The sequence below is a fragment of the Hakea prostrata genome, chromosome 4, assembly GCF_041222555.1.
Source record: "Hakea prostrata isolate BN-2017 chromosome 4, UWA_Hpros_2, whole genome shotgun sequence".
Lineage (NCBI taxonomy): Eukaryota > Viridiplantae > Streptophyta > Magnoliopsida > Proteales > Proteaceae > Hakea > Hakea prostrata.
In genome coordinates, this window is record NC_142603.1 from 2,366,318 (window position 1) to 2,390,408 (window position 24,091).

Sequence of the window (24,091 nt, forward strand, 5' to 3'; positions counted from 1 at the left end):
CCCAAGAGTATCTGATAATTACCCCAACAATTAAAACGTCGGTCAAAAATTAATTAAAAATGCATTTGTCAAAGCTAAACTCTGATAAAGTTTAAATTTGAAAAGACCATAATACCATCACTCGCGGTCGCCTAATCATAATATTACTTGGATTAACCTAATTATCCTCAAATGAAAACCAATCATAATATTACTTGGATTAACCTAATTATCCTCAAAATTGAAAACCGTTTTAGTCCTTTGCTTCAAAGGGAGCCAAGGGGCGGAGCGCTGCCTTCGCCTTTGATTCCCGAACCGCAAGGCCAACACCACCCAAAATATTCACAAAAGCGAGGCCAACAATACTGGTCAATGTTATATTGTGATTCCAATTTTTGTACTTGTTTTGAAAGATGAACATGCATCAAAACATTTTAATAGGTGATTTGAATGACTCATCTTTAGAGATTTGTAGTGGAAGTGAAGAGCTCCAATAAGTCCAAGCCTGAAGCCTACCCTATTTTAATTATATAGCTTATGAATATTTTTAGTCTCAGTTAACTTTTATTTATCTATTTTTCATATCATTTCATATCTTAAGTTTAAAAACACTATACATGATATATATATACCCAGAAAAAGAATTTGCAGACAGTAGAGGGAGACGAAAAAAATAAGTCGAGCATGCATTTGTCATTCAAAGGTTATTCGAGTCCTTTTAAAATATTTCACTTGCTTACGTCAACACTTAACTATGATTTCTTAATAGTAGAAGTGTCTGCAATACACTTTTACCCTATTAGGGTCTGATTGATAAATTAAATAACTTAGGGGTGGCATTAATTATAAGCCTTATTCAAGGCTTGAAAATAACTAATAATAAAATAAATTTTATATATATATATATATATAAAATCAAACCCATGACCTTTTTAGAAAGGTGTTGGTCTTACCAACTCCACCCTCCATTGGTTTTGAGTAGAACCAATGCTCATAACCTATAAACCTAAGCCTAACCAATTCCAATTAAATTTCAATTGGTTGATCCGAATCCTAAATTCGATTTGGTGCAGTTTGTTTGATTCGACTTGGATTTAAATTCGGTATTTGATTTCGATTAAAATCACCTTTTTAGCAGTAAAGTTTTTTGGTAAAAATCAGACGCTGCTACATTTTTTGACCAGCGTCTTTGGAAAACCAACAAGGATTTGTACAATACTTCAAGTCATGTCTTTAGAATGTACAATTGAATGATTTGAATTTCAGTGCTAGAAGTAACACGTAAGATGTTCTTACCTTTAAATGGACTACTTCCATATCGCTGTGATAGAAGATTACTACATTAAACATGAAGGCACTGCTGCATCAAAGGTTTATACTTCTATTCCAGAGAAAGATTGCCAGAACGGATGTTACGTTGCTGATCAATGATATCTTTGCCCAAACGCATTGGTGATGAGCTCAATTCTGCTGGTTTTCCACTGAAGGGGACTTCAAGCTTGGGTTGAAACCACCGTTTCAAAGCAAACCCATTGATTCTAATTTTTCCAAACGATTCATTTCCTTGGTAAGGTAGTCTCAGCCTCCGAAGCATGGCGCCAGTTTCTTGACCAACTCTGTTGAGCAAAATGTAGCTAGTGTTAATATACTAAAGCAAAACAGAGGTCTATTCACAGATCTAGTTATATTGCATAATTTTCTGGACAATCAAAACCAATATCATAATCGCTAATAGAGAGATGCTTAAGTTGAGGGTTCTTCCATCAATTGACATGCTGCATGCACCTTGTGCCATTTATACTTGACAAATGCGTTGATCTAGGTTTTACAGAGGGCATTTCATGCAGATTCGCAAAGCATAATCATAATGTAAGCCCTTTTTAGGTCGGGAACAGACAGAAAAATCAATGGAATATTAACAGGAAAGATACAAGTGGAGGCCGAATCACAGTTGTCGAACTCGAGGGAACACCATGCAAGGATGTTAGAAGTACTTGAAGGTGTTCTTCACCGAGGGTATGCTGTCAGTATCAGGAAAAATGTCATGCCAATTCCGTTTGGGTAATAATCCAATGGGACAACCAGAAATGAAGTAGAGAAAGCAAAATTTGGAGCAACTATTGCCATGAAGACAAGATATCTATGTCTCATTCCCTAATATATAATCCCTGTGACCTCATCAAGTTGCTCCATATTCTACTCACATGGAAACAGACTAATTCAACAGAATGATTGATATTGAAATTCTGGGCTGCAGTATTACATCCAAGAACAAATAGAAACATTAAAGTCACAAGTTGAACTATTAAAATGAAAAAGAAAATTCATTTGATGTAAGATCCATCAATACTGGTATAAACTTAGATGCAAGTCATGCAACAGTCTGCTCATTTAGAGTTTTGGATTCTCAAAGACTTGTTGAAATCAAAACACAACATTGAAATGATAAGACCTGGCCATCAAATTCGGCCTGCAGCATGGCTGCAAGTGGCTATTTATGGTTTACATGGAGTAGGCCACCATTGAACAGATCTCATAGTAAAGAAATTATTGGGATGAATTATCTTCTAACACCATCAAAAGTATCCCTACATAAACATCTTGCTCTTTACCTTTCAGTATTATTTATTCTATTCCTTATTTATTTAATGACTCAACTAGTGCAATGGTAAACTAAGAATTGCGTTTTCACCACCCAAAGAAAAAAAGAATTGCTTTTTTTTCCACCAAGGGAAAAAGAAGAAGCAAGAAATAGGAAAAAAGCTATGAGTTGCATGATACAACTAAATTAAGCATCTGTGTTATTTTTATTAATGGCAGAGTATCATCCAAAAATATATGTTGATCAATTAAATTAAGCAAACCAGAACGGTGCTCTTTAAATATTAATTATAAGAAATCTCTTCCATTAGTGGCTCAACAGTGACAAAGGTGCAACTGCAAAGCCAGTAGTTAAGTATATTAAGACTCAACATGTTATTTTTAAGAAAAATAAAAATGACTCACCTTCCTGCTAGGCTAATTGATTTATCTCCTTCTGGAGATGTAATTTGTTTTTTCTCGACAGGAAGTAGGATGACTACGCTGGGCAGCTTTGCACCTGTAGACAAGGTGAGTTACAAAATCCATGCACTGATTTCTTAACTGTCAATAGTGACATCATCATCCTTGCGCATCAGTACTATAGAAAAAAAAATTTAAGACAAGTAACTAAAAAAGAACAATTTTACCCAAAAAACAATGTTACTATTATTTTGTTTCATATGGCTGCTTTGTCAGCTCTGGGAGAGAGGGTCCACATGGAGCCAAGGTCACCACCCTTTGCATAGAAAATTTCATCCAAAATATATTTGCCATGTTAAAGACTTCTTTGGGAGATTGTAAATGGATATATCGTCATGGAAGGAAAAAAGGGGTTTATTGGGTCTCTTATTATTATTATTTGGGTGGGGGGTTTTTGGGGTGCAAGAATTAAAAATGGCTAGACTATCGATAGTAAAGAAGAGCAGTCCAGTACTCAACAGTAAAAGGTAAGAGTTCAGTGAAATCTGATACATGGCCCATACAGGAGCCCATCCAACAGCTGAACTGGCAATACCATCAGTCCACTGGTCTGAAATCAAAGGGGTCACCTACACAACTAGGTGAAGCAGTCACAAAGTGCTGCTAACAATAGGGGAAGGGCTCCTTTAACAGCTTATTCAGATAACTCATAAACACTGTCCTCAAGACCATCAGTGTCACAGCTTTATTTGTGCAAAAATCACAGGCATGTCCTCCTCATCATTGACTACTTAATGTGGTAAATTGCAGCAATAAAAAGGATGACAAATTGTTGAAAAATCAATGTAAAAACATTTTGGATTAATGACTGAAAACTACTTAAATGCCTTACCTGTCTCTGGTATGGACAGTTTTTTTTTTTTTGGATGAATAATTAATTTAAATAACTGAAAGCAACAGAGCATATGTATAAAGAGGGAAAGAGAGAGAGTGGGGGGGGGGGGAGAAGTCCAGTCAAGGAGGGGACTGGATGGAAAAAGAGAGCCTCCAAGAACTAACAATCAGCCTATTTCTTGGAGAGTCAATAACAGGGGGATGGGGAAGAGAGAAGTCTCGAAGAAACATCAAAATAGATGGCATTCTAAATCAAATCTAGAGATCGGGATTTGGAAGTCCATCTTCTCATGTTACACTCCCACCAAAGATAATGGACAGTAGCGGCAAAGACAATTTGTACAAGACTCTTTGTCCAATCCAGCTAAATGAGGAGGAAGAGGGTAAGAAAGTCTGGACCTCCTTGTTCACTCACTGAGATGGGAAGAGTTAGGTAATTCATCACCTAACCGATTAAGAGCAAGGCTAAAGGCATTTGTCCAACCTTGCTCTCCTCATTGCCAACTCTAAATTCAGTAACAATTTGAGTAACATGAAGTGTGGGTTTTACAGTTATGAAGTTCAGGGAGAAATATTCAGGAAGCATTACCAGCAGCAAGTCGATGCTTGAGACCTTTCAAAACTGTTAACAGGTACACCTGACCAGTTTTGAAAATGAATTCAGAAGTGAGATAAGGGTCACAGCATCAAAGATCATCATATGAAGAAGACTTTTGATTGAATAAGCCCAACAAAAATTCTATATCATGAGGCAACTGGAAGACAAAGGGAAACTACTTTAGATTAATAAGATAACTACAAAAGAAAATTCATAATATGGGAAAGAATACCAGATAACAGCACTAACTTGTTGCTCATGGGAAAAAAAGAAGAAACATCGACTTGTTCACAACCAAGATCAGATGGACTTGAGACATTGTTGTTACATACTTACATCTACCAAAGTGTCAGAAGGGTCTAGATGTAAGGTAAAACCAACAAGGCGACCAAGATGTCCATGGTGCCTGCCTAAGACGTCCAAGTCAATTATGCATGAATGTCTCAATTCTTTTTCTACTTAAATCATTCATGCCACTTAGCTTCCCACTGCTAGTGGTCAGTATTTGCAGAATCATCACTGATAACTCTTCTATGGAAAATGCACGCAAGTTTTCACACAATAAGTAAATATTAAATGTTACACAATCTTGGGTGTTACACGGATTTTATTTTATTTTACTTAGGGTGATATTTTCTAGAGCGAGCAAGCTGAAGAAATACAAATCGTTTTATGTAATGACAACTCTATCAGATTACAGACTGACTAGAGTTTTATTTGTGGAAGGCGAACTGGGGGCATTAGGCCTCTGTTTTTCTTACGATGTTGTCACAGATACTGTTCATAGTCCAAAATCAATCTCCTAATAAACACTGTACATTGTGCTAAAATAATCTCCTACTTATCTGGTATCTCCCTTTCTCTCGAATGGTTTGATTTTTTCTTTTTCCTTCTTTTTTTGGATGAATGACAAAATTCAATACCAAAACCCTGAGGAAGGAAAGAGAAGTACAAGAGGGAAAAGAAAAGAAAGGGGGGGGGGGGCAACAACTGACTAGCTGGCATAGGAGAAGAACCTAAACCCCTGGGTAACAACACTAAGCCTGTCCCTTCAAATGGCCTAATTTCATCCTTCCCACTTCTGATTCTCTTCCCTTTCTCTTTCCCACTTCTGATTCTCTTACCTTTCTCTCCTTCCTGCCAGAGTTGGAATATGAAAAGAGCAGGTTTGTAGGTTGTCCCTCTGCATCGGTTTTGCAACAAAAATCTTCCAGATATGAGCTAATGAAGCAGCAAAACTGATAGTTTCCAAACTTGGAATTGACTGGCCATGTCGAAGTTTGGTATCAAAGCCTGCGTAGCCAGCATTCTTAAACCTGATAATAGATACCATAGGTCCCACCTTTTACTTGCTGTTTTCAGCAACATACGTTGTGCAACACAACCTGCAAATGGTTAAAGCAAATCTTGAAGAGACTTGACAAGTTGGATTAACTTAAGTGACTGTACTAATTGTTCTGGTTCTTCAACTGAATTAACAGAGCAGGCTGAAGGATTTGCTCCAATGGATGGATCAACTACATAGGGGCTAAAAGTGGATGTAAGGTAGTGTACAAAAATATAAAAAATTACTTAGTCGTGAGGAGACTAAGATTTTCCAAGAGTAGTTGTTACAGGGATTTTGTGGGATCCATTCCTTAGTTGTTAGAGTTGTCTTGAGTACAGTCCTAGTAGATCTGTTTTTCATTTTAGGGGATTTTTAGCCGTATAGCAGGTTAAAATTCCTAACAGTATAATCGAAGTCAGATTACTTATTTTAGACTAGTAAACATTGGGACCCCTCAGTAATGTATAGAATGGAATATAAAATTTGTTTACAGCATTTTTCAGACAGGCTAACTCCTCTTCGTAACCCATTCTTTTTCTCTCCCTTATTTCCTAACAGGTTTCCCTTCCTCTGCATAACAGGTTGCTGGAACCAGAACAGCCCCAAGTTTGTCATAAAAATAGACTAGACTTACGCCTATGTTGAAATCAACTGAATTGTTGGTTTTCAAACCTAGGAAAAGAGTTGTCTGGCCTAACCATTTCTGTCATCAGACCCTACTTAGGCTACACTAGCCTGCCTACCTAAAACTGGTATAAAACATCACTGGTCCTTGAATCTTATGCTCTTGTTTTCTATTTACCAGAAAATCTAATTAGCACAAGAGAAATTTGCAAAAGGTTGAAGAAAATATTAAAGAGACTCAGCAACAACTTAAGGAATTTATGAGCCAACCACTGCTCACAACCGATCATATGGAATCTTTTTGTGAAAAACTTATAAAACTGCTGTTACAGTGAGTGGTAGAGTAAGCAAACGAGCTATCATGACGGACAAAGTGGCACTACTTGTCATTGAAGAGGAATACACAAAGGAGCATAAACAGGCTAATGTTTTGATCATTAACAAGTAAAATTCAAGCTTCCAGGTTGCATCTCCAAAGTTCTACCCATTTCAGCAAACGGAGCACGAAGTATGAAAAAAAGATTGAACATGTGGGAGGATCCGAACGAATTCTTTTTTCTTTTATTTCCAATTAAAGGGAGAGCACATTGTTACTTACGAAATGGCAGAGTCAGGCAGGCCTTCTACCATTACGTGGATGATTGCTGCTGATTGTGCCTTGAAGATGTCCTATTCTATAAACCTAGAGGAAAAGTTTTTTCCGAAAACCAGGGGGTATCATGCAAGTCAGTTCTTAAAATTGCTCTTATTTTGCTAGTACTGGGTTATGGCGCCTGTTTCAAGTGAATTTAATTGTAATGAACCCAATTATAATAGCTCCAAAATTAGGTCCACGGGGGTTTACACGAGCATGTCTTAAGTGTTTATGATACATTAGATACTTAAATACAGTTATCCTTTTGAATTCAATTAATGTTTCTCAAATCTCTAGTCAATTTCAATGTTTTAGAGCACTAGGTTCCTTGGTGGTTATTTTATACTGTTAGAATATGTTTGTATGCAATGTTTCAAGTTCACTAAGTTTCTAGTTAAGAACTATATAAGACTACAGAATATTTTTGAAAGTGTAGTGTTCTATAAGCTTTTGCCTTACCCCCTCCCTTAACAGTCCCAAAATAGTGTTCCATTGTCTCTCTTCATCAATCTAAATTCTTCCTTTCTATTTCTTCTCTTTCTTGTTTTTCTCTGTTTCCCCAGTTGCATGCTACTTGAATATCAAAACAGCAAAATTTTAGTGTCTGGTTTATTTGGGAGACCTTTCAGATATGGGCCTGTGGTGCAGGCAATCTAACTTTTAGTTACTAATATGTGATTTTGGTTGTCTGGCTACATTATGGCACAACTAGGGTTTTAAAACTGTGACTTAGATCACTTTTGGACCACCAACTTTTTTAAAAGGCCAAATGAAAATGAGCAATAGGAATTCTGTGAATCCTTTTTGACACTTAAAGGACGTTGGGTTGGGGCAAATAAAGTAGAGAAAAGTGCTTTTCTGGAATTTCAATTTTAGAATAGGCATAATGTATAATCACTTGCAAAGTAAGGGGATTTTAAGTAATTATGAAGTAGGTCGTCCCCAAGCTAACTACCATCCCACAGAGGCAGTAAACAGTATTCGGTTTGATGAGACCAAAAATCTCAGGCCTAATGGATTTGATCGCTAAAGACTAAAGAGTTCATCTAAATCCTTCACAGTTTGTAGGGATGACAGCAGCAGCAAGAGAAAGGAAATAAAACAGAATAACAGTAGGAACAATAGATGAACAAGCATCAAATATAAAGAATAAGGAAAAAAAATAAAGGGGTCAGAAATGAGAAAGAAGAATAACTAGAAGCAAAAGAGGAAAGGAAAAATGATCTTGATTGTTCAGTTACCAGTCCCTCAGGCAAGCATTGCCGTGAGTTGAAAAAATTCAGATTCTACTCAATCAGCAGCTCTATCCATCCGGTCTTCAGGTACACTCCCATAAAGTAAATTAGTATTATTATTATTATTATTTTGGGGGGGGGGGGTTTTACTTGAGTCAAGTAGATTGCCACGAGGGCACCATATTCTAGAAGACCAAACTATGTGATTGAACAAGGCCTCCTTTATCTGTTGCAGGTCTAGGGCTCCTTCCCCTTCTTCAAACTTGCTTTTTCTCGAGAACAAAATATGCTCCCTCGAAAACAGGAAGAGGGTTCTGCTCAAAGAACAACAAGAGCTCATTGAGCGGCCTGTCAACTTCCACACTCTATAGGGGGCCAACCACTAGGAGACTAGAAGAAATGCAGAAGAAGTCCATCTACTCTCGTTTACGCAAAAAGTAGAGATCATTCAAAGCATCATAACAGAGTTCAGTAAAAACAATTTGCACGCAGCTCATTTTCTTGTCCAAAAGCCCTACCATCACCAAGATCTACTCCTCTGTTTTAATTTGCCTTTATGTTGATCGTTACGCAAAAAGTAGAGATCATTCATAGAAAACGATTTGCACACGGCTCATCTTCTTGTCAAAAACGAGTTTAGGAAAGAAGTGGTGTGAAAAAAGATGCATGGATTAGGTTTAAGATGAAATACATTGGTGGGTATAGAGCTTAGTTGAGTTGAAAATTCCTAACTAGTCTTTGAAACAAGAAGTTGATGTTTTCAACTGAAGCTTTTTTCCTACATTTCCTTGTCTAGTTTCTCCTCAAACTGTAAAAGTTTCCAAGCACCATGGGAAGTAGAATGCTAGGTCCAAAATGAGAAGGAAGCAATGTACTGCTGATTTATGTAAAAGTTAGACCATTATAGATGATGAAGTAGCTATGGTAAGATGAATGACCTGATGGTAAACCCAAAGAAGATTTTGGCTTACCTGACAAGGGGTAGGCTATTAATGTTTGTAGTGACAACTAAAGACATGAAGCTGAAGAGTTGTTTAGTCTAAGAGATAACTACGTTAAGTGATGACTCAAATTAAGTACAGACTTTGGTTAGTGGTTTTAGGTGTTGCAATAAATATTACGGTCATGGCCTGTTAGGTGCTTTGGTTTTTTCAGATTTCGAAGATTTTATACTTCCTTGCTTCCTGGCTGTTATTTCTAGTGAGTTCTATGCATTAGTGATCTCAAAGTCATATGATGCGAAATGCAAACCTAAATATAATTGAAGGAATAGCAGCATACAAACCCTTTTGGTTTTAACCACCTTACCTTAGCCACATGAATCTGCAAATTCCGAGCATCAACAACAATAGGGCTTTCTTTAAAAGACACACAAGGAACAACTCCAAGTGATGCAGCTTCCTATAATTCAGTAGCAGGTTCAGTATATCTCTGGGTGATGTTCATAAGAATAACGAAGCTCAGGATAAGGAACTGTTTTAGGATCCCACTGACCTCAAATAGAGAAAATGAGCATGGATCATACTCTCCAAATCCATCAATCAGTGAATATATGTTAGAGCATCTTGAAGAATCTGTACCCACACCCAGATTCTCAACAAGCCTCTGTCTCAAAGAATTATCATGTGGTAACTGTAGGCATCCCAAAACTTGGTAAAAAACTTCCATAGTAGGCACAACACCAACTGCAATTGTCTCACGGTAGACAGTTAAGGCCATTGATGTCCTGCAAGTGAATGATTTGAAATTAATGCCTGCAGAAGAACAATGATGATGGTAATAGTATTGATGTATGAATTTCCTCAGGATCTCTAAGACAACACCAAAATACAATGCAAAGAATATGCACAACATCAACAATGTCAGAATAATTGATTAGAAAATTTCTAGATGAATGTTGTGCATGGAGCTTTCTGAATCAATCTGCAGAAACTGCCCCAATTCAAAAGCATTTATGATATGATGTGGCAACGAATAATTAATCCCATGACTACAACTCCTACAAACAAAAATAAGCATCTGTATCATCCTCGCCTATGATACTATCAAATAGCTTTAAAAAAGGGGTGATAGGAATTGATGCCAGGAATATCACAAAGGTGATTCTGCTTCTTCTTCTTCTTCTTCTACTATTTGGGTGTGGGCTTTGGGAGGAGGGGTAAATGAGTAATTCATTACCAAGAGGGGAAGGAGCTACAACAAGCCTTATCCCAACTAAATGAGGTCAGCTACATCAATTCTTGCCTTCCAATCCGCTCTCTTTGAGGCTATTAGATACAAGGCATAAGCTATGCATATCTTTTCTCACCACTATGACATGGTACCTAGGGAAGAGATGTTGGGAGAACACCTTCAGACACACTTCCAAAGATCCCCGTTAACTCTGATTTCACCTAAAAGCTCAAGCTGGTTGGGAATATCAACAATTAAGATAATAACATGAGAAGCCAATGAGATCTCTGTAAAATCTCTCCTTTTTTTTTTTTTTTTTCAATATGAGATGTCCAGCAAGTTAATATCTCGGATATCTTGGAAGATCTTGCAATTTTACTGCAATTTTATTCTTCCCACCCAAATCTGGCTGTGATTTCAACAAAAGAGAAAGGGGGCACCAACTCGGCCAGGTCTTGGTTCAACTAGATTTGCTGGACAGAGTTAGACTCCGAAACCAAGCTGTTGAACCTGATTAGGATAAACGGAAATATCAAAGCAAAACATGATCGTGTTGCCAGATATATGGTGCATGATGTAAAAGCATGACACTGGTTGAGAAGCTCAATTCGATCAATTGCTACGTAGTCTAAATACACACTTTTTGATAATTTGCAAGTTCTCATGTTTTAAACTCTGCAATATAATAATAATAAAGGGGGAAAAGAAAAATACCATTTACTGGCAATTTGAGGTACTCCTGAGTTGAAAGAAACAATGGACTCGCCAAGTGAATAAGCTTTCTCGAACCTCCTTAGACACATAACTTTCAAGATATCCCAAGTAATCAACACATGGAACGAACCCAAAGACCATCATCCAGTTGGAATTTCATACACGCACATTTCATGTTCAAAAGAATAGTCCCACCAGGCACCAACAAAAAACAATCACAACTCCACTTTAGCTCAAAAGAAGATCAACTTGTAAAGGCCAGAAATGGGGAAAAAATCCAATAACTGTTGAAGATAAAGACACTTCACTAACTGAACGTGTGAATACACTCACCAGTCATGCATCTGCACATAGTGATGCTGGGAAGAACACCATCCTTTTTGGCTTGAGATAGCAACAAAAAGCCTAGCTCTAGTTCATCCTTTCTACAAACACAGAAAATGAGATTCAGAACCTATCATGACAGGAAAAAATGGAGCCACGAACTTTAGACAAACATAAGAAAGATTACTTTAACTTGCTATTAAAAGAACAGAGGATGTGATGGCATTGAAAGATTACTTTTCACTTGCTATTAAAAGAACAGAGTATGTGATCTCATTGGGGAATAAGCCAGATCTCCTCATTTCAGAAAGGACCTCCACAGCCTCATTCAGTTGGTTCCCATCACCTGAAACAATGTTCAATTATGTGACTGCGTACGCTGATTTGCAATAATCCAATTTCACTTGAGGATGAAGGGATTTAGAAATATCTGACCTACAAATATTAAAGATCATTAGCATACTATTCTTTCTTTGCTGGAGCGGCAGTGTGAAATCCCCCGGATTTCTACCCCTTTAACCCGTGGCTTCGAAACCGAGAAAACCGGGCCTCGAGTTGACGGCAAATGTGGGCCATTCAAGTGGAGCCCGAAGGGTTGGAAATGGAACCAATGTTGGTGGATGACCCTTGTGATGACTCATCAACTCTCCTAAAGTTTAATTGAAGAGAGAAGATTAATCATGATGGTGTAAAAAGGGTGATCTTGGAACGGCCATAGATCGGTGATGGAGAATCCGATTGATGCGAATAAGGTATCAAAACAAAGAGCGTCGAAAGACCTTTCCAACAAGCCAAAGATCTCCCAATTTGGATTTCATTTGGCCCCTCAACCAGGGCCGGTCGGTTGGGTCCGGTTGAACGGCCGGTCAACCGCCCCCAGCCCAGTTCGGGGCAGAATTGGGTTTTACCCTTTAAAACCCTATTTTGAAGCTCTCTTTCACTTATACTCGCATTTTATGTTGCTAGTACGAGGTTGAGGCTCAAGGAGGAGGAGAAACCAAGGGAGAGGAAGGTTCCTAACCGTTTGGACGCGTGCCGGCACCCGGATCATTGCGGAAACGTTAGGAAAGGTAAGAATCATCAAACCCTCTTCTTTAGGCTTTGTTTTAGGAGTAGTTCTTCGCTATAAATGTTGGATTTGAGTAGTTGTAACATGATAGGTGTTTGGAATGCTTGCAAATAGTTTCATTTATGTTTCCCTTTTGTTTGTGAGTGGTTTGTGCGAGTTGTTGCAAACGATTTTGCATTTTAGCTCTCAGACCCAGCCGAGAGCACTCGCGAGAGCCAAAATTGGGGATTTTTGATTGAGATGTAATTCGATCAAGTTGAAGGTATACTTAGGACCCTATTGCTGCCAATTAGACATTCCCAATGTTTCGTTTCGATTCGACTTTGAATCAATGGTGAAATTTGATTTTCGCCGAAACTAGGTTGAGAAAGGTGGGTTCGAAACTAGTTGGCAGATTAGGCTTTTGTTGGGTGATTTTGGGAACTTTATTAAAAGCCAATTGACTTGTAATTTATGTCTAATGATCCTCTTACATGATTAGGTTTATTTTGATTATAATCAGCAACTCGTAAGTGTGACTTTGTGGAACTTTGGAGAGCCTATGCTAACTAAAAAGGTGAGGAATGAGAGAACGAAGCATATAGAGGTAGATTGTCACTTTGTGCGTGATGCAGTGAAGAAGAAGCTTATAGCAACTCCTTTTGTGAGCTCTACTGACCAACTAGCTGATTTGTTCACCAAAGCTCTGTTCAGACCAAGTTTTCAGTCTATCTGTTGCAAGCTGGGCATGGGAGATTTGTATGCTCCAGCTTGAGGGGGAGTGTTGAAGTATACGTAAATTTGGAGTTTACTGTTCACGTTACTGTTCACGTGAACAGTATTTTGATGTTGTTTTGATTATATTTTCTATTTCTAATGTGGGAATCTTGCTACATAAGTTTTGGGAGTTTTTTTAGAAAGCATAGTTTCTATTTTGGTGGTAGTTTCTATTTTCAGAACTTTCTATTTTAGGAGTTAGGAAGTTACTAAAGCTATAATATTTTGTTTCCTTCTTCTAGAGGACAATTACTTGTCTCTCAAGTTGTATTAGATTCATTAGAAGCTATAAATAAAAGTGCTCTGTGATTCTAGACTCTTTAGCTAAGAATCACAGGTCTTTTCTACTAGTTCTTCATCTCTCTTCTCTTCTTCTTCTTCTCTCTTTTCTTTGTTCAAGTTCAACTGCTATTTTGATTGTTTAAAGCTTGTTTTCTAACACAAAATAAAAAGGACATAGAAGTAGCAAAAATAACTTCAGTAGTAGAATGGTCAAATTAAAGTCAATTTGAATACATTAAAAAGGAAAACATGGATATACATAATTACATACACAAGGCAGTGATCAAAGCATTCATTGTTGAAACTGTTGGGTGCAATCCCATGGCCTTAATATCCTCGTATAACTCCAGTGCCTTCTTCCAATTCTTTGCCTGAAATAATAAGGCACAACTTTTCAACGTTAAATCATTTCAGCTACAAAATAAAGTTTATAACAAAACAAATCGTGGTTGATGTCTCAAATCTTTGCAGTGTCTTGTCTTGCAAACTATCTCACTGGCAAATGTGAGTGGGGCCATGTGACAAGAGGAAACCAACACATCTCAATTGTCAAATTCCAGCTCAAAATAAGTTGGAGAATTGCATTAAAATTGAGCTTGAAGTGCCAATGAAACTACACAAGTGCAATTAGACTCCATTATAGGGAATGATATTCTTGTACTTTGCACAACATCAAGCTCAGTTGTTAACCTCTTCCGATGCTTATTTCTAATTGAAACTTCACCAGTGCAATGAGTGTGGGATCCTCCATCACATGGATCCTTTGCAGTGATTCAATCTACCAAACAGCAGGGAAATCTGAACTAATGAAAAAGATAAAATTCAAAAAAGCTTGAGATGTCTACTTTTTCGCTAACACAAGTAACACAATTCAATTAATTGGAATAAACACAAAATAGCTATCCAAATGCATGATTTGCTGATAAAACAGGAAAGCGGGCATTGCAGGAGAGCCAAGTAAGTAGCATATTTTTCAAAACTATTTGACCAAAATGGGTAGGTGTAAGTTGATACGGGCCTCCAATGTCTCTGTGTGTGCTGGGTACTCACAAACCATGCTCATGGACATTTGGTGAGATATTTACAGAAACCACCAAATTGAACATACATTGCTACATGCTCCCATCAATGAGCTGTATGCCACACTTCCAATCTGGTAGCCTTGTTTTTTGGCATCTTGTAGTATACCAAATGCAAAATCGACTTTTCCAGCATGCCCAGCAACATCTATTAGTGCACTGAGGAACATCTGCATCAGGAAGCCAAAAAAATTCTCAAGCAACATTCCAGTTGCAAAAGAATGTAAAATCAGAAATTATAACCAGATTCAGGGATAAAGAAGTTGACGAAATCAATCCCCCTATGAAGCAATGAGGTGATGCTCCTAACAGATGGAGATTACATTCCCAAACAAAAAGCTCAGCATTTTAGGACAATAGTGTAAACCAAAGAGTCTACAACCATTGAACCAATTAAACGTCAACAACCAAAAATTTATTGGTCTCCTTGCTCAAATCAGAAACACACCACAAAAGCAAGCAATTTCAAGGTTATACTTATCTCCTAAAGTTTGTAAAAAAAAATGCATTTTCCAAAGCCATTATGGCAATATACACCATTAAGACAAAAAACCATATGCCCAAGTCACCAGGCAATTCAAATTCAAATAAGTAACTCACAGATCCCTTTTCTTAGAAGCATAATACAACATAAAGTCAATCATGTGCATGCACAGATGAGCAAATTGAAGTCCACCTGACAAACACTATTCCCACTACTAGACAGCATCAATGATGATCTGAAATAGAAATCAATCTTGCAGGCTTCCACCTTTATTTATATGATACATAAAAAATAACAATGATTCCATTGAGATGTGACAATAGAGAGAGAGAGAAAGCAATATATATAATAATAATAATAATAATAATATGAAAAATTCTAAGATTACCTGTCTAGCCAATACCTGCAGTCTCACTTCTTCATCTTGGCTTCCAGTTAAACAAGCAGTTCGTCTAAGACGCAAGGGATCTTATCCACCTGATTATGTCAAACCAAGGATCCACAACAGTAGATGCTACCCAAGCTATGATAGTGTTCTGATCCAACCAATATGTTATCAAAACCCTCCACTGATGCAAACCCTAAACCCATATGAGATCATATTATCTCCAGTCTAGGGGAATTACCTACACCTACAGAAGCCAAATAGGCTCTTTGAACTGTTGCCACACTTAATCTGATTACCCCTCGCACTCCTGATGGTCCTGGGTTCCCCAAGCATCAAATAGGATGTAGCCCATAGACATGCACCAATGCACCATTATTTGCAACAACTAGAATTTCTGTTAATTGACTTTGACTGCAGGAGGAAGACACATGTCTACTTCAGACCTAGGATAGGTCCTTATGGAGTCTCCTAGAAAATGAAGAAAAGATAAGAATGACTAATTTATGAAAATCCTATCTGGCATCTATTCGTTTCTTTGGTCTTGGCTCAATACTGATCTTCTTTATCGACCACTCTGAGAAATAATTTCAAGAGTTGACTTGAGAATATAAAATTTTACAACACGGTGGATCCTACAATTCACTGGCAGCAATTGACTGATCCAGAGCATATACTTCAATTAGTTTGCCACCAACTGCAAAAGTGTGACTGGCAGGAACTATCAAGTGCTCACTCAGCAAGCAGCCAAGAGAAGGAAATTATTGTTTGCTTTTGACCCTTTTCCATTTATTATCTCCTGACATAGTTCTTTACTATAACTTGGGATGTCTTCAATTATCCTTTAAGCTGAATACTGTTTTGTAGGTTCACCCTTAAGGAGAATATCCATGTGTGGGTGCATGAGTGCATGTAGAATGATGAATTGATAGTGATTAAACATGATCAGAAAATCTATTACACAACCAACATCAGCACCCTAGAGTTCAAAAGAAATACCTTGTATAGAATGCAACACTTTTTGACATAATAGACTACATGCTACATACAAATCTTAAATCAAGCATAAGAAGAGAATACCAAACATCTAACATCAAATTTCGGAACTGAAAAGGAATACCTCATCAGCTACCACTCCATTTCTTGTCATATCATCATATACACTTAATGCAAATTCCAGATCACCTCTCTGGCTGCAACTATTAACAGCAATAGTGTAAACCTCAGGGGTGCCCTTGATGTTATATTCATGCATCATGCTGTAAACCTCTTTAGCTCGATCAACCTAAAAGTTAGCAAGTTCTTTTGTTAGTTAGAATATCAAGTAGAATCACAGACATTATATCTTAAAACCCAACTGTTCAATTCCACAGAAGAATAGAGAATGAAAGGAGGATGGAGAAGTGCCTTACTTGTCCAGCTAGAACGCATGTTTTTATTAAAGCACCAATCGTGACGTGATCAGGGTCTACAGGACGTGGTTCGGACTTCATTTCTGATAAAACATCAAAAGCCCTATCTACTGCACCTGACTGCCCACATGCGGTGATAAGTGCATTGAAAACCACTCGGTCTGGCTTCACTTTCTACTGCATAAAACCCCTTGTTCAGCATGAAGGTTATTTCAGATATCTATGCAGAGGTAGATCAAAATATATATATATATATATATATATATGCAGAAACAAGAAGAAAAGAGCAACCACATCCTTGTTTGAAGAGAATATTAAATCTAGTATCTCTAACAAATGAATCTCATTCTCTCTTTGTAGCTGCCAACCTATGTTTGAGTGCTAAGATGATAATCAGATAGATCTTCAGTATCAAAGGTCTTAGTTTTACCCATTAACATGCTTGGATCTTCTTTAGTATACAACTACAAGGAGCAGACAAAAATAAATAAGAATTTATTCCCTGCTATGTACCTTGGATCTCATGATTCCATAAGCACCAAATGCCTTAGCAACTTGTCCAGCTTTAGCACAACCATCAATCACCGCTCCATAGGTATGAGCATTTGGTTCCACTCCAGCATTAATCATTTCATGAAACACCTAGAAATACAGTCAAATGGATATGGAGAAATATGAGTAGGCATTATTCATCTGCAATGACAAAAGAAATTTGTTCTACAACACAGAAAAGAAGTGCTAAACCCCATTTATTATGTATGACAAAACTGTTAAGAGTTTGATCCTAAGAAGACACACAAGGTTCCCCATTTCTCCCATCAATGCCACATGATAGTGTTTCTCGGAAAAAGTGTGTCATGTCAGGACCGTTCATGTACATGCAGCCTGCAAGAGTGGGGAATGTTGGTATACATAGTTTCTACCCTTACTTAACAGCTCGAGCTTTTGGGAAAAGCAGTCCCTGAACCATTGCGAGCTCACTTTTACTGTGTGCCCTATAAGGCATAGGAGAATATTTTATAGGGCATATCTCAAAGCTAGAAGCTTATTCCTTTAGGTTCCACGAGGACAGGGCTTCCTAGTAACATGCCTACACTGTTATACCACGTACTTCTAAACCCTAACAACAATCTCCTCTGTGACAACCTCAGGCTCCATGTAATCTTATTGAACCTTTAAACTTCTTTACTAAGGATCCTCAGCAAATAATTTCCAAATCAAGGGGTTCCTACCCATTCAATAACCCATGGGAAAATAACATTTACTCCCTTCATCCTTGATTAGGACATCAGTCTTAAGCGACAATTTCAAGTGTCCAAAAACACTGGCGTAGAGATCAACCCACAACGGCACCTATGTGGCTCAATGGCGAGTTTAGTGGCTACCAAATGTCACGAGAGTCCAGTGGTTTGATGAGAAGCACCACCCATAGGCTTTTTTATTGTTTTAATTTAGGTCTCGTTTGATTCCTTTGGGTCTTATGTGGGTGATTTTGGGTTTCTTTGATTCACTTTCATTTCATCTGGGTTATTTTTAATCTAATTGGTTTTTGGGTCAATCCATGGGTTATAATTAGCAAATGGGTTATTTTCACTCAACTGTACTTTTTTGGATTTCCAGTTTTGACCCTAAGTGTTGGAACATTAGTAGTGACTAGTGAGTCATCTAGGCCCTTTTGGGGGATTTTAATTTAGGGTTTTCAATTTACTTTTTTCTCCCCCCCCCCCCCAACCCCCCATGAAACATATAGCCAAGAGAAACCATGAACTAGAATAGAAGAGCCTGCCCCACCCATGAGTAAATATTTTGTAGCAGCTTCTCTTCTTCTCTACTGTCTGGCAGTCCTCTAGTAACTTCCTTCTTCTTTCTTTCTTTCTTTTTATATTCTTCATTTTGTCTATTTTTCTTTGTTCAACAGCCATTTTTTTTTTTTTATTTCCTTTCATCAACCTACCGACAGCCCCTTCTGTCATTGTTCTTGTCGTCTGTTCCTAGTTTCTAACCCGTCCCTCCTTTCCCTTTACCTTTCCTTTCGTCATTTTTATCACAAAAAACTTCCCTTCCCTTCTCCTTAATATTCCTAGGGATGTTCTTTCATGATTTCATCCAAAACTTAGTTTCTAGTAATTATTTTGCTCCGTTATCATCTACAAAATATTTCTAGTGTTCCTTCGTCACCCCATCAATTAATTATCTTATTAATTATTAGGTTCCCTTGGGGTTCCCCTTTACAGTTTTCTTGCTTCTTCCACTTCCCATTATAATTAGTGCTGTTTGTTTTCCTTCCATTCCTTTCCCATATAATATTTTCATACAACAATAACAACAAGCCTTTTCACAACCATGGGGTCGGCTACACAGATCCTTGCCTTGCAATCAGCTCTCTTTGAGGTGATACTATATACAAGGCCTAAGCTATGTATATCCTTTCTCACCATATTTCTTAAGGTTATCTTAGGTCTGCCCTAGGTCTTATAATTCCTTCAATCTAGATTAAAATCACTTCTCCGCACAGGGGCATTTAAAGGTCTCTATCAAATGTGGTTAGGCCACCACAATCAACCTTCTCCTAACTTTATCATTTATCAAAGCTACTCCCAGTCTAGCTCTAACATGACCATTCCTTACTTTATCCTTCCTAGTTTTGTCACTCATCTATCTTAGCATCCTCTATTCTACTACACCTAATTTATGTGTATGATGCTTCTTAACAGCCCAACGCTCCACACAATACAACGTAGTTGGTCATATAACGGTCCTATAGAGTTTTTGTTTGAGATTTAAGGAATACATCAATCAATGAAGACCCCGAACGAACCTCCCCACTTAATCCACCCTATTTTAATTCTTCGGGAAGCATCATCCTCTATATCCCCTTTTTTATTATGATTAAGCCAAGGTACCTAAAATAACCACTTTGTTGAATCTCCTTCACATCAAATCTCACTAGCTCATCATCCACCCGATCACAACCAAAGTTACACACTAGATATTTCGTCTTTATTCTACTTGGTTTAAAGCTATTGATTCTAAAATTCATGTCCATGATTCTAGCTTGGTATTAATCCCTACTTGTGTCTTATTTAGCAAAACAATATCATCAACGAAAAACATACACCAAGGAAACCTCATCTTGAATGTCTATGTTTAACTCATCCATTGTAAATGCAAATAAATATGGGCTTAAAGTTGTCCTGTGATGTAACTCAACTGTAATTAGGAATTCACTACCTTGTCCCCCCATTGTTCATACACTTGTCATTGAACCATCATACATATCTTTAATTATGTTCACATACTTACAACATTTATTTTCTCTACTACTTGCCAAATTAACTCGACAGGAGGTTAATAAGGACCACATGAAGATTATCTTACACTATTTATACCTTTTTATAAGTCTCCTTATAAGGTAAATAGCTTCCATGAAACCAAATTGGTTCTCTGTAATAGTGATTTTTTGTCTCAAAAGAGTTTCATTTACTCTCTCCCATAATTTCATACTATGACTAATCAATTTTACGCCTCTATAGTTATTACAGCTTTGAATCTCTCTTTTATTTTTGTAAATTGGAATTTGGGATCACGATGCGTCTCCTACATTCATCAGGCATTTTCCTTGTGCTCATAATTTTATTAAACAACTTGGTCAAGCAAACTAGCCATAGATTCCTAAACTCTTCCATACTTCTATTGGGATTTCATCACAACCTTATGCCTTGCCTACTTCATCCTCCTCAAAGATTCTTTTACTTCATACATCATAATTCTCCGTATGTAAGTTCGAAAAATTGGTGTCATAGCGAATGGTGTAACCATCCGAGTTACAGATGCCTAAAGTATGTTCATTTGGTAAGCTAGAGAAATAAAGTTCCCACCTCTTTTTGATGTCCTCATCATATACTAGGTCTTTACCATCCTCACTTTTAATATGGTTTAGATCTTATAAATAGTATTTTTCCCCTTTTTGTGCCTAGCTTATTATACAAATCTTCATACTTCCTTATTTTTCCCACAATTTTTTTATCTTCATTTCTAGCCAACTTATACCTTTGTAGATCCTTTACATCTCTAGTCCTTTTCCAAGTCTTAAAGCTAGCTTTCATATTCTTACTTCCTGAACCTCACTATCTTGCCACCAAGCTTCTCTATAAGAATTTTGTTATCCTTTTGATACACCATGACATCCTTATCCATGTTGATATTCCTTTTGATACACCATGAAATCCTTAGCCACCTTCCTAATGCACATAGCCATCTCATTCCACATCGTATTAGTGTACAACTCAAATTACCACTTTCCTTATTTGACTACTTCATTAGTGAAAGATTTCAAGCAATCTCCTTTTAAGCTCCACCACTTTATCCTAGGGTAGTTAATCTCACACCTTTTGTAAGTTTGCAGAGTTTTTTTACTTCCCTCATACTCCTTTTTATAAAATCAATTCAGTTCTGATAATTTGCTGGATTTTATTGTTAGTTCAGGATCTTCGGACTAGAGCAGCAAGTTCTCTCTAAGAATTTTGTCTAACTTGCACTTGATTAGGTGTTACATTACCATGATCCCCACTCCCATGTTTCCCCATTGAGTCTTGTTTAGCCTTGCTTGTTAGTTTAGGGCTGATATTGCTTATTAATTCATTATTTTGTATACCTTGCATGTTTATCAATTATTAGCTGTGGCAGTTCCCTTCTTATTACCAATCTTACTTCTTTATAATTTTAAAAATTTGTCATTACATTAATGACTCCAATATATTTTTTCCAATCTTTCAACCTCAGCATTCATGTATTGCCAGTAACTACCAGAAACTCAAAAAGGAAGTGGACATACTTCAAACATTGTATCAACTTTTCCACTTTTAGCACAGGTTGATATTAGAGCAGTGTAAAGTTTGCAATCAGGTTTCAGTCCAGCCTTCTTAACAAGCTGCAGAGCTTCAAAAGCACCTGGATGCAGGAACAAAATGAGGATTGACATTATGATGAGTATGGTACAGGAATATGAGCACATGGATTTGAAATTTCTTTACCATCTGAATCTTGAGAATTCGCGCACACAGACAACAACATAGTGAAAGTACTAAGGGTTGGATTAACTATCAGCTTTGTAAAACGAATTGCTTCTTTGACAGCTTTTTGATGTTTGCAGGCCTTAAAGAACTTAGCATGATAAATCTGAAGAAGAGGGAACAAAAAAAAAAAAAAAAAGAGAAAGACAGCGTCTCAAAGTGAGAGATAAATCACCAAATCAAAATACAAAAGACAAATGAAGTAAATAGAGGGACTTACATCGTTCATATCCAAGAAACCCCTTTGTTCCATCTCTTCCAGCATTTCTACACAGTTGGTTAACCTGATCCAAGGTTCAAGAAGGATCCTCAGACAGTCCCCATAGTTACCATCAAACAGTATAAATCATAGCTATCCAAATTGAACACTTATGTAATTCTTTCTGTGTTGCTTCACATGATCCAACCTTGAAAATTAGAGGCATCTTGGTTACCAAAGGCTTTGCATATATAGTGAACAGACGAAATAAAGCTCAACATGTGGTACCTTCCATCTCTTAGAAGACGATTGTAAGTAATCAAGCACTCTGAAGCATCATGCCTATTACTGTTCGGAAACCCATTAGGCTGATCCACCTGAGCCAAGTTTTTGTCACTGTTATTACCCAGACCCCTTTTACCCATACTTCGCTGAAATACCCTTTCTTTTTTCGAGTCTTTTCTTCCATGAAACGAACCTTCTTTAGAATGTGCTCCTGGTGTTTGACCTTCAAGGTTCTCTGTAAATTGAACAGATGGACTTCAACGAAGTTAGTAGATCAGAAGCCACATAATTCTGGGAAAACATAGCATTACTATGTGGAGGAAGATAGCAAATATGAAGAAAAAAACAACATCAATGAATTCAATATATTTTCAAGCACAACCTACATAAGTGGGAGAATTATGTATATTTTGGCTCCATTTAGTCTATTACCAGCAAAAAATAATAATAATGACAGTTATTGCCATGGAAAAGAACATATAAAGAGCTATGGGTATCATACCATTGACATTTGACCCAGATCTCAAACCAGAGCTTTTACCTTCATAAAATGTGTAAATATCCTCTCTACCAGACTGGCTGAAGAAGCAATTACGTCTTGAAACTTTATCTTCTCTTCCTTGACCCCATGCATGATTTGCTTTGTACCCTTGAACTGTTTTTGCCTGTGCAATCTTTTCAAGAGGAGTAGAAGCACTATATACAGCTTTGACCGCTTCTCCAAATGGTAATTCTAGAATCTCCATTTCAAGTTTTAATTCTCCCAGGAACTCTCTCCGAATAGAACAACTTCTTGAATAGCAAGAAGATAAAGTACAATACGACGCCGAGCAACATGAATGAGTCGCACGGACATATGAAGTTAATGTTAGAGTTGGAGCTTTAGTAGATATATGCAAACCCATGGCGAGAGGTCTCGACGCTCTCCCAGAGAGAGCTTCAAGCGAGCGAATGTGGAACAGTGACTGTGTGAGTGTGGTGGTGTGTGGATGGAGGATAGATGATCGGGTAGATGAAGGGGGTGTGTATGGTGACTATAAACAACATAGACCATAGAAAAGAAGACAAGGGGAAAAACGCCGTTGTTTTCTAAACAAATAATAATAAATAATTAATTAAAAACGTCCGTAAAGGTTTTTTTTTTTTTTAATTCAAATTCATTCAACCAGAAAAGCACAAACATCGGAGTTACAAAGCTTGGATAACCAAGAAGTGGACCTTGGCCAGTGAACTCTACTCGGCACAGAGGCAGTCATCCTAGTCAAGGAGTCAGCACAACTGTTAGTCTCCCTTGGAAAAAAAACAAATACACGATCTAAGAATTTAGATTGTTACCATTCAACTGAGTCGGGATCAACTCCGGGTTCCGACCACACAAAATAATGGGGCCTACACATTTTAGAAAAAAAATTTAAAAAAATTAAAACTTCATCTGAGCATCATGACACACAAATTTTAGCAATCAAAGTTATTTCTCTCTAATCATCAAAAAAGGAAAAAGAACAAAAGACAGACCAAAGATAACCTTAGGAGAAGTGGTGAGGAAGGATATCTCTAACTTAGT

The 24,091-nt window shown here is 37.3% G+C and overlaps 1 protein-coding gene across 2 annotated transcripts; it reads right to left on the minus strand.

Moving 5' to 3' along the window:
- Positions 1–992: 992 nt before the first annotated feature.
- Positions 993–23,540, minus strand: MRL1 (Pentatricopeptide repeat (PPR) superfamily protein). Of its 2 annotated transcripts, none has more exons than XM_089151351.1 (18): positions 23,030–23,540; positions 22,531–22,762; positions 22,264–22,327; positions 22,005–22,149; positions 21,806–21,921; positions 17,485–17,613; positions 16,972–17,145; positions 16,680–16,844; positions 14,720–14,860; positions 13,883–13,982; positions 11,742–11,850; positions 11,514–11,605; positions 11,181–11,271; positions 9,789–10,020; positions 9,603–9,695; positions 4,466–4,514; positions 2,986–3,079; positions 993–1,595 (listed from the first exon to the last, which is right to left on the minus strand). In XM_089151351.1, exons 1-18 carry the CDS (start codon positions 23,430–23,432, stop codon positions 1,361–1,363), a joined length of 2,664 nt encoding a protein of 887 aa, XP_089007477.1. In that variant the 5' UTR covers positions 23,433–23,540; the 3' UTR covers positions 993–1,360. The 2 variants fall into 2 exon arrangements, with proteins under 2 accessions (XP_089007477.1, XP_089007478.1); XM_089151352.1 differs by having other exon boundaries at positions 996–1,595; positions 23,069–23,540.
- Between the last annotated feature and the right edge of the window lie 551 nt (positions 23,541–24,091).

What these genes read in the sequence shown, in the direction of transcription:
- MRL1 (XM_089151351.1), bottom strand. Translation starts at nt 23,432, where the DNA reads ATGGGTTTGCATATATCTACTAAAGCTCCAACTCTAACATTAACTTCA. An exon ending in ATCTGGGTCAAATGTCAATG is followed by an intron (nt 22,763 to 23,029) that starts GTATGATACCCA and finishes TTCAATTTACAG; the next exon opens with AGAACCTTGAAGGTCAAACA. An exon ending in CCTCAAATTGCCAGTAAATG is followed by an intron (nt 10,021 to 11,180) that starts GTATTTTTCTTT and finishes ATTCACTTGCAG; the next exon opens with GACATCAATGGCCTTAACTG.